Source organism: Nuphar pumila, chromosome 2, assembly GCF_984573655.1.
Source record: "Nuphar pumila chromosome 2, dmNupPumi1.hap1.1, whole genome shotgun sequence".
In the NCBI taxonomy this organism is placed as follows: Eukaryota; Viridiplantae; Streptophyta; class Magnoliopsida; order Nymphaeales; family Nymphaeaceae; genus Nuphar; species Nuphar pumila.
In genome coordinates, this window is record NC_143250.1 from 140,995,356 (window position 1) to 141,006,801 (window position 11,446).

Sequence of the window (11,446 nt, forward strand, 5' to 3'; positions counted from 1 at the left end):
ATGTAGTTTTTAAAAAGTTGATATTTTATAAAGATAACTACAAATTAGAATAGTTAAACATAATATAATTCAATTATAATTGTATAATAATGTTTAACATATTTCTATGTAAGATGGTATGAGTTTCTCAAGTAATTGAGATGATTTCTTTAATATTGCATACTTTTGCCTATGGCTTCATAGATGAGTTTTTGTACTGGTATCTTGTTTTAGTACGCCTGGCACGTTATACACTAGAGTGTATCGAGAAACAATGCAACCATGGCATGTCTCCTAATGTCTATAAATCCTCAAAAATATTGGTATTGAGGGTCACCAGAAGCTATAATTGGAAGAATTGGTCCGAAACCTCACTATATACGCAACGTGAGGGAACTTATTAATCAAAGACAAATTCCCATATTTATGTCAATCTTCAATTTTCCAAACCAGGTCCATAACTTGTGATAAATAGCAATTCACATCCACTCAATTTTGATGCCATGACTTTCACATAACATCTCAAAATGAATGCCTTAACACATGGGGCCACGTGGTCAGTCAGGGCCATTAATGAAATTAACAGAACGAAAAAAAAAAAACTCTTAAGTCTGCAAATGGCAGCAGAAACGGTAAGATCCATTTTCCAACATGACAAGACAGTCATGCGATAACGGCCTAATTTGATATGTTCTGTCAACATGTTATATCCATCAAATAACCACCATAGCTGCACTGCAAGGAGAAAAAAGATTTCACATTATATATGCAGCGTGACGTGCCTGACAGCCATCCATCTTGGCATTTCTCCAGATACGTGCAGTGTCCATCTTGACAAATGTTGAGATTGATGGTCAGAAGCAGTGGAGTTGCATGCTAAGCATGCAGCGTGGCTGCATAAAAAATGACCTCACAAAAGATTTTGGCTTACATTGGAGCTTTATTAAACAAACCAAATGAAGATCATTTACTTGACTAAAACAAAACAAAACTGAGGAAGCAATTTGCACTCCCTGGGCATCATCTCTTCTATTGGGGGTTGAATCCATTCAAATGTAAAAGAGAGAGAGAGAGAGAGAGAGAGAGAGAGAGAGAGAGAGAGAGAGAGAGAGAGTCCACCTAAAAGGAAAGCCAATATAAACAACACTCCCCAATGATCTGATTCTGCTTTGGAATGGCTTTGCAGTTTGCACCACCCCAAAGGCTTGAAAGCCAAAAAACATGCAATATTGTTCTACTATACAGCAACTAGAGCAGCAGCAGGCGCATCTTGGAAACCAGTGATGCCAGTTATCCTTATGCGTGTGTTTGGCTGCACAACAATGTTCATATAAGAGAAAATAATAACCTAGCAAGAAAGTATGTTTGCCAAAGAGAAAAATAATGGGAATCTGTGTATGCATGTGTGTATGCCTGTGTGCGCTTGCACATGTGCATGACTCAATTTTAGTTATTAGGCAAGCTTGACTCCAACTAAAGCATCCTAATTTTTTACCATCCGAAAAATTAAACCTGGTTTCATGCAATGGTCCTGAACCATTGTTCTGGATAGAAGCACAACTACATACAGAAGAGAATATTTTGGAATTAATGTGGTGAAATTTTGCAGATGCTTGAAATTTCAATATTTTGCTCTTTCAGATGTGGAGTTGGCTATTTCAATGTTTGGTTGCATCTCATGTGATTTGGAATCATCGTGAGATGGAATCAAATATGATTTGAAATCATATGATTTCAAATCACATATTCCACCATGTGATTTGGAATCACGAGAGTCACTTCCTATGTCACAAGGGTGTGGGTGTGGGTGCGGGTGCAGGGGCAGGGGCAGGGGTGGGGCACTTTCAAAAGACTTGGGTGCTGCGGGGGTGCCACAAAAATATAAAAACTTATATATACATAAAGTCCAAAAGTTGGACATAAATGACCCTGGGTGCATTGACCACACCCATGGTCAGGTTTGTGAATTTGTCTACGAAGAGACAATACACATACAAGCATAAATACTTTATAAAAGAAGTGCACGAAAGCACTCTCACAACACTTGAACAAAATACGCAAAAAGCGTATAAATAATAAACATGCAATAATGCATGTATTTCATAAAATGGAAGCAAATGCTTGAGACTCTCAAGCTTATTTTACAACAAGGGGGAACACCCCTATTTATACAAGAGCAATGGGGTGCAAAGGGGGGCTCCCCAAAGGAGTCGTTGGGGAGCCCCCAACGACTCTATTGGGGGGACCCCCAATGCACCTTTTACAAAAAATAAAAATTAAAATTAAAAAGAAAGGATTACAAAAAAATAAGAAAAGAAATACAACATATTCCAAATGGAATATGCGCAAAATGTAAAATGACAGAAATACCCTTTTTGGGTAAAAGGGAAAAATATATAAATATATATACTTATATATAGAGATACATATACACATAATATATGTATATGTATCTCCATGTATATAAGTATATATATTTATACTTACAATAATATTTTTGAGTATACATTTTAACACCCCCCCCTCAAACTTACGGTGCGATAACCGCAAGTTTGTCAAGAAGGAAATGAAATCTGGGCGAACAAAGAGCTTTGGTGAAGAAGTCCGCAAGTTGATACTCAGACGTCACGTATGGTAAGTCAATGACCTTCTTCAAGTATTCTTCCCTGACATAATGGCAGCCCATCTCTATATGCTTTGTTCGCTCGTGAAAGGTGTGATTTTTAGCAATATAGATTGCACTTTTATTGTCACAACATAGCTTTGTTGACTCTCTGATAAGCACACCCATATCTTCCAAAAGGCGTCGAATCCATACAATTTCCATGGCAGTGGATGCCATGGCTCTGTATTCGGCTTCAGTGGATGACAGAGAGACCTTCTGTTGCTTTTTACATCGCCATGAGATCAAGGACTCACCTAAGAAAACACAAAAGCCAGTGGTGGAGTGACGGTTACTAGGGTCACCTCCCCAATCTGAGTCAGTATAAGCAAGTAATTTCAATTCAGAAGAAGAAGATAGAAATACTCCCTTATTCACAGTTCTCTTCAAATATCTGATGATGCGAAGCACAACACTCATATGAACGGTTGTAGGAGCGTGCTGAAACTGACTGACGATGTGTATAACATATGATAAATCAGGTCGAGTAATGCTAAGATACATTAAAGAACCTACCAACTGCCTGTAAGGAGTAAGATCGGTTAAAGAAACACCATCGTCAATCTTCATTTTTGCTCCCACAACTTCAGGAGTTTCGCATACTTTGTCATCAGAAATCCCTGATCTGTCAATAATCTCACAAGCAAGTTTAGACTGGGATAGAAAATAACCACGTTGCGAATAGGCAACCTCAATTCCAAGAAAATATGTCAGAAAACCCAAGTCTGACATCTCAAATTTTGAAGTCAAGACGGATTTAATACCCTTGACTCCTTGAACATCATCACCTCTTAGTAATTAACATGTCATCAACATAGAGTAATAATATTACAATCCCTGCATTAGATTTTCTAGTAAATAAAGCAGTGTCAGTATAACATGAGGAGAAACCATTTTCCAGCATTACACTGGTAAATCTGTCATACCAGGCTTTGGGAGCCTGTTTCAAGCCATAGAGGGCCTTTCGAAGACGAAAAACTTTATCTTTAGGAATCTTCATGCCTAGTGGAGCATCCATATACACCTCTTCGTTAAGATCACCATTTAAAAAAATATTTTTCACATCCATTTGAAAAATGTTCCAATTTTTAAAAGATGCAATAGTAATAAGACATCTAACTGTAACCATTCGGGCTACAGGAGCAAAAGTTTCTTCATAATCAATTTCATACTCCTGCCCATATCCTTTTGCAACTAAGTGAGCTTTATACCTTTCCAGGGATCCGTCGCTCTTAGTTTTAACCTTGAAAACCCATCGACAACCTATAGTTTTCTTTCCTATGGGTAGAGTTTGGAAATCCCAAGTTTCAGCCATTTTAAGAGCATTAAGTTCATTTTGCATGGCTTCTTGCTATTCTATACATTTTTTAGCTTCTTCAAAATTCCTTGGCTCAAAGTAAGAGTGAATGGCACTAAAACAAGCCCTATACCGAGGTGAAAAGAAATCAAAAGAGACAAAACGAGTTGGAGGTCTCCTATTCCTCTCAGATCTTCGGTGATCGAGAGCAGGAACAAGCTCACTATATTGGTCAATGACACTTCTAAAGGTGTCTTGGTTTCTACGTGAGTAGGTTATGGGGTCACTTGAAATCTGGTTTTCTTGTTCATTGAGAGGGTTATGTTCTTCAACATCACCATCATTTTCCTCATCATGATTTGATGATACAACATCATCACTAGATATATCATCATTACTAGTCAATAAGTCAAAAAGGAATGAGTAGTCAAAATTTTCTTGTTGAGAAACATTTTTTTCAAATCCACTTTCATTTTCTAAAAACGTTACATTTCTAGAAACATATAACTTATCATCTCGAAGATCATAGCAACGAAACCCTTTTTGAGTTTCGGAATACCCAAGAAAGGCGCAGGGGATAGCTTTGGGAGAGAGCTTGTCATTTTTATCCGTAAGTATAAAGCATTTGCACCCAAAAACTCGTAACCTATTATAATTAGGTTCAAGCTTATATAAGATCTCAAAGGGGGATATTTTCCCTAATATCCTAGATGGTAAATGATTTATCAGATAAACAGAAGCAAGAGCTGCTTCAGCCCAAAAATTTTTAGGAATGTTTTGGGAAATAAGAAGGGTCCTAGTGGTCTCAATGTTGTGTCTGTGTTTTCTTTCGGCCAACCCATTTTGTTGAGGGGTTTTAGGACAAGACCTTTGGTGAATAATTCCGTGATCTTCAAGATATACTTTAAATTGGTTGGAGAGATATTCTCCTCCAGAATCACTTCTAAAAATCTTTATATTACTGTTGAATTGATTCTTGATCATTGAATGGAAGGTTTTAAAACACGTAAAAACTTCATGTTTGAACTTAAGAAAATAGATCCATGAATATCTGGAGAAATCATCCACAAAAATAACATAATAAGAAAAACTTCCTTTTGAAACAACAGGTGCGAGTCCCCAAACATCGGAATAAACAATTTCGAAGGTTTTAGATGAGAACATAGTTCTTTGCTCAAAAGGTAAACTTTGCATTTTTCCGAGAATACAATCATTATAAGAAAAAGAACTTTTACATAGATCCTTCGCAAAATGTAAATAAGATAACTTGGTGATATTAGGATGACCAAGTCTCTTGTGCCACATATTTATATCTTTGTTCCGGGCAACATTATAAAAAGATTTTGGAACTTGGAGAGATTTCATATAGTATAAGTCTCCTTTTCTAAAGCCTTCCCCAATCAATTTCCCGGACCGGCGATCCTGTATTAAACATTTATCACATGAAAATTTAATATCGCAACCATTGTCCGAGAGTTGAGAAACAGAGAGAAGGTTTAAGTTTAGTTTATGTATAAATCTAATTTTTGGAATGAAAAAATTTTGAGTTTCAAAATTACCTATTTCTTTAATTTCAAGAGAGGTTCCATCCGCAGTGGAAACAAAGAATGAAGAAACATTTTTTGAGTAATCGGAAAGTGAAAACATGTTTGGGGACATATGAAAAGATGCACCTGAGTCTAAAAGCCAAGAGACTTTACTTGGGATGGAAGAAGTAGACACGGCGGCACCGGATGTAGCTCCCTTGAGAAGAGGTTGAAGGGCTTCCACTATTTGATTTAAAGAGAGTGACCCACTTGATGATGCCTCTTCCTTTTATGGTACACCGGTGGTAGCCATGGCGAGAAGCTTCTTCCATTTGGGACATATGGGCTTGATATGCCCCGGTTCTTTACAAAAATGACAAATAATCTTGCTATAGTCCCTCTTTCCTCTTTGTCCACCATCTCCTCCTTGATTTTGTGATTTGAAATGAGGAGGACAATAGGTCTTTACATTATTTCCGGGTCTTGATACAGCATTGACCTCATTGTTTTCTTCATAATTACAAGGAACCGCAAGAACATTTAGTCTTTGTTTACATAAACTCATACGAGTCTCCTCACCACTTAATTTGGTGAGAACATCTTCAAGAGAGGGAGGAGTAAATGAGGATAGAAGTGACGACCTTATTTGCTCAAATTCCTGTCTTAACCCATTCAAAAAATTGAAGAACCGATCTTCTTTAAGTTGCTTGTGGCGGAGTTCAATTGCCTCTCCACTCCATTTTGGTTCAAGCATAGAAAACTCATCCCAAATGGAGGAAAGATCGGCAAAATATTCCCTAATAGACATTTCACCTTGAGTAAGGGAGAGGGCCTTCTTTTGAAGGTAATACTTATGGGATAGATCTCTTGATGTATACATTTTCTCGAGATAATGCCACGCTTCCGATGCTTTTTTGAACTTGATAATGTTGGCATTAATCTTTGTTTCGACGGATGCGAAGAACCAAGAAAGAATCTTGAAGTTCTTCATTTCCCATTCGTCGTGCTTCTTGGAGTATTCTTCAAAAGCTTTGATCCTTTCCTCTCCCTCAAGAATCTTGATTTCACTTCCGTCCATCACGGTTATTTTGGGTTCCGGTTCCGGAATTGTGCCTTGCACATAACCCCATAATCCTTTACCTTTTATGTGAGCCTCCATGTTCTCGGCCCAAATATGATAGTTGGACCCATTCAACTTGAAGCCAAGAGCGAAGTGAGACTCTTTTTCACCCATTAAGAAGTAAAAAAAGGAGAATAGGGCGTACCAACACAATGCTTCAACTTCTAGCTTGCACGAGATCTTTCTAAAATATTTGAGAAGCAAGATCCACCACTTCAACTTCTAAGGATCCGAAGGCACGATTTTCGAGGCACTCGAAAAAGGAGAATCCCACGATCCTTAATCACCAACCGTGCTCTGATACCATGTGAATTTGTCTACGAAGAGACAATACGCATACAAGCATAAATACCTTATAAAAGAAGTGCACGAAAGCACTCTCACAACACTTGAACAAAATACGCAAAAAGCGTATAAATAATAAACATGCAATAATGCATGTATTTCATAAAATGGAAGCAAATGCTTGAGACTCTCAAGCTTATTTTACAACAAGGGGGAACACCCTTATTTATACAAGAGCAATGGGGTGCAAAGGGGGGCTCCCCAAAGGAGTCGTTGGGGAGCCCCCAACGGTCACAATTGTGACCGTTGGGGGCCCCCCAATGACTCTATTGGGGGGACCCCCAATGCACCTTTTACAAAAAATAAAAATAAAAATTAAAAAGAAAGGATTACAAAAAAATAAGAAAAGAAATACAGCATATTCCAAATGGAATATGCGCAAAATGTAAAATGATAGAAATACCCTTTTTGGGTAAAAGGGAAAAATATATAAATATATATACTTATATATAGAGATACGTATACATATAATATATGTATATGTATCTCTATGTATATAAGTATATATATTTATACTTACAATAATGTTTTTGAGTATACATTTTAACAAGGTTGACCGCACCGGGTGCCGCACCTGCACGTGCACCCGCGTCGCATCGACGCGGGTGCGGCACCTAGTTGGCCGAGTCCCTGTGACATAGGTCGCTTCAAATGTGATTTCAAATCACATTCCCTTTCTTATTTGCATGAAATTCCAAATCATATGTTCGGTTATCTGTGCCAATGAGATTCATTCTCCCATTTGCATGAGATTCCAAATCACATGTTTGGTGAGTTGTGCAAATGGGATTCATTCTCTCATTTGCATGAGATTTTAAATCACATTTGAATGCAACCAAACATACCCTAAGTGTGTATGGTAACAAGCCAGAAGTTCAATGACACAGAAATTGCCTCGGTGCCAGTAACAACGCAGATCATGTAACACTGTTATCAAGTATCCTCACATGAAATGCCCAAACACAAAACAGTGTAGCACCAAAATCCGTAGCTCATCAATTCAGCACCACACACACACACACACATGCAAACAGACAGTTTCACGATAGATTGCAATGGGTCACTGAAACACTGTTGAATTTTTACATTTTTTGTCCAGTCCATAAATTGATTCATGGCAAAATCAAGGATCAGAAATTAAGAACATGAATCTGTAGTGTCCACAACTAGTTGGCTACTCCAAAAGGATCAGTCTGTGGCAGAAACCAAATTTCTGCAGTTTCTATTTTCACTTGTGCAAATCCTTTTACTGATAAGGTCGGGGTATACAACGGGCATATTCAACTTAGGCATAGGACAAAGGCTGACATGCAAAGTAGCAAGTTCGATATGGACTGATGCAAGAAGTGGTGATAGGGTTCTACTTTCTCAAAATTATGGGTTTCTGTCTTTCTGATACCCTTAAACATTTTATCTCACAAATGCTTCACAAACTCATGAATGCAAGTTCAACAAAGTCTTGCATTGATTAGATCCACTTTGCATACGCTCTAGAGATATTTTAGTCTAATCTTCAAAAATATTCAAGTTTGAATCAGTGCATTTGGTAAATAAATCACTACAAGTCTAAAAAGGTTATGGAAGTACCTGGCGATGTCCAATATTCCTTCTATAATTCTTTTTCCTCTTGTACTTGAAAACAATCGCTTTGGGGTTCAATCCCTAGATAGCATTCAAAAAGTAACACTTATTAAAAAGTTGCACGGGAGAGTATAAGAAAACAAATATTACAATTTCATCTTGGATAGCTTCCAAAATCTCGTGACTTACATTATCTTCAACCACCGCATGTACAGCAGCATTAGGCACAACAGGTTTGCCAATATAAGTATTTGACTTGGTTGACACAAGCAAAACCTTGTTTAGGATAATCTGAAATATTGGAGGAAAATCGAGTTAGAAGAAAGATAACCACTAAGATATTAACATGTTTGGCAAAAAGTAAATACAAAATTCATATAACATGAGAGAACCATTTTACTTATTATAACCATGCATACAGAAATGAAAGGCATTTTAAAATGCAGATAAGAGCTAAACAGTTCTAATGCAACCAAGTTGAACAAGTTCCAGAACTAGTAAAAAAAGGTGCATACAGCCCAATCAACCAAGGGTATACATCTGGATTCTTTAGATATTTTTCTTCTCCATATGTGGAGTTTCTAGATAGTTTCCTTCTCAATGCCTTAGAATAGGATACAAGTCACCAAGATTAAAGAGTGAAACTCCAACCAACAGACGCAAATCTGTGTCGGTAGATCCATGGGATGTTGATTATCAGATAACACTGCAGAGCTCTCTTTTGTAGCAATGAACCTATGGATGGACAGGTACAATAATCTGGGAAAACAATAACATGTGGATAACTGTATCGTGAACAAAACATTATAATCAAAATTGTTGAAAATGTCAACACTTCAACCTCAAAGAAGTGCACTGAGAAAAGATATACTTGACCTAAAATACTGAATGGATAGAATATATATTGCAGCCAATAAATCAAAAGCCGGAAACATGACAAAGTAAAAAATCATGAGATGCAAAAGGTTAGATACTGTACAAAAAAAAAATACATGGAATAAGGTTTCAGGCGTACTGTTCAATAATCTGAGAGGTACTCTGGCTCAGCAGCCAAAAAGGAAAGATCACAATGGTACTCTGGCTCAGTAGCCAAAAAAGAAAGATCAACAAATGTTTCCTTCAAAAAAAAAAACCCAGCAACAACAACAAATGCAACAAAAATGCTGCAAAAAGATTTAGTGTGACACACTGTTTAGATTCACAAACCAACAAGAAAGGCCCTCCAGAGAGTAGCAGAAAAAAAACACAAGAACCAAAAACAAAATTAAATCAACCTTTATACCACAAACAGTAGAACCACATCCCCTTTTGTACACGAATGCACAATGAAGAACAGAAACACCACACAATTGGAACGACAACAAAAAGCAATAAACAATCAAAATTTCTTACCTTATCGTTCACATTAGCGTCTTTCAACCTCTGTACATACAGGAACCGTCCCGGGAAGACGATGTATTGCCGAGACCCCACCTTTAGAAGAAGAAGAAGAATTCAAACCTTACAGAAATTGTGAAATTTTCAATACCCATCTAACGAAAAACAGAGGGAAAATAGCGGCAATGGGAAACGCAAACCATGACTACAGCGAATACTTCTTCCCCTTTGGGGATATCGAGGGGTTTGGCGACTTGGGTCGCCTTTGATTCAAGTTCTGCGTCGATGGCGCCTTCTGTTTCGCCAAATTCAGCAGTGGAGGAGAAGATGGAAGGTAAAAATCCGGGCCTTTTGAGGGGAGGAGGGGGAGAAAGGGTGATGGTGGTCGACAGATGAGAAGAAGAAGAAGAAAAGGGGAGTCGGGTCTTGTGTGGAAGCAATAATTGATAGGCTCTTGCAGATATCCTAGAGAACGGAGGTGCGGATGAGAGGCTCAGAGGGGATGCCATGGACGCCATCTCTCTCTCTCTCTGTTACTGCAGAAGCAGAAACAGCTTTAGCTGCGTATCCTATCCAGAAGCAGAGAGCCAAATAGCATGCAGTGCAACCGGATCTGGAGCTATATATGGATCGGATCTGAGATGAGATAGGCATAGTTAGAAGAAAGCAAGGTGATTGTTGATGCTATACATAGATAGACCCGGTTCAGACCCACGATGGCTCGGACACTGCCTCTAATGCCGTGATTCTTTGTAATTGTAAATCACAAACACAATACTTTTTCAAAGTTAAGGCATGTTTACAATCACCTGTGATTATTGGATTATCTCAAAATCCTGTGATTGTAAATCACAATTATAACACTTTCTCAAGGTTAATGAAACATGAGAAAAGTACAACTTGTGATTTTAATTGCCAGATGTGTTTGATTTTGCTTTGAATCTTGTGAACAATCACAATTTTTACTTTCTCAGCTCTGATTATTCATCACCACTTGTGACCAAAGCAAATATGCTTTTAGGGCTCTTTTGCATGTCATGCAAAAGGAGGATTTCTGCAGAAATGCATAGGTGCCCGTGCCATTTGTGCGGGCCCTACAATACAACACAAACACGGGCTCTTTTGCATGTTGGTTTTCTACCAAAACTACAATCAGTCAACATTGGATTAAGTGAATGCTTTTATGAGATGTGTTTTTGGATGCTAAGATGTAGATGAGTGTCTTCTCATCTTTATTTGATCTTGAGGTGATGTAAAGTGAGTGTTCATTCCACTTTTAATTTCTATCAATAGAAAAAATCAAATGTATTGAGACAGGCTATTTCTGCCTATAGGAAAAATCAAGGCTCATTGCATGTCACAGTTCATTGAGTCATGAAAATTGTCTTCAGGAGTGTGTTCGTATGCATTTGATGTTCTTACCTGAAGCAGAATTCTTGGCTCTTTAATGTGCGTGAAAAATTAATGCATAGAGAGCAGTGAATTGGGAGAGCCACTTAAAAACTAAGCCCCAGGTAGATATTCAATCATATAAAGGAAATTTAAGATGATAATTTCTA

The 11,446-nt window shown here is 37.7% G+C and overlaps 1 protein-coding gene across 3 annotated transcripts; it reads right to left on the minus strand.

The window, feature by feature from the left end:
• Positions 1-419: 419 nt before the first annotated feature.
• On the minus strand, positions 420-10,481 carry LOC149847352 (large ribosomal subunit protein bL21c-like). 3 transcript variants are annotated; one of them, XR_016430605.1, is made up of 6 exons: positions 10,088-10,456; positions 9,903-9,983; positions 8,700-8,801; positions 8,517-8,591; positions 1,099-1,291; positions 420-709 (listed from the first exon to the last, which is right to left on the minus strand). XR_016430605.1 is itself a non-coding variant. In XM_089998390.1 (5 exons), exons 1-5 carry the CDS (start codon positions 10,403-10,405, stop codon positions 1,217-1,219), a joined length of 651 nt encoding a protein of 216 aa, XP_089854516.1. In that variant the 5' UTR covers positions 10,406-10,481; the 3' UTR covers positions 716-1,216. The 3 variants fall into 3 exon arrangements, 1 of the variants encoding a protein (XP_089854516.1); XR_016430604.1 differs by having other exon boundaries at positions 420-714; XM_089998390.1 differs by lacking the exon at positions 420-709 and having other exon boundaries at positions 716-1,291; positions 10,088-10,481.
• Between the last annotated feature and the right edge of the window lie 965 nt (positions 10,482-11,446).

Coding starts and splice junctions, on each gene's coding strand:
- LOC149847352 (XM_089998390.1), bottom strand. CDS start 10,405: ATGGCGTCCATGGCATCCCCTCTGAGCCTCTCATCCGCACCTCCGTTC. Junction 9,984..10,087: donor AAGTATTCGCTGTAGTCATG/GTTTGCGTTTCC, acceptor CTTCTTCTAAAG/GTGGGGTCTCGGCAATACAT. Junction 8,802..9,902: donor ACGCTAATGTGAACGATAAG/GTAAGAAATTTT, acceptor CCAATATTTCAG/ATTATCCTAAACAAGGTTTT.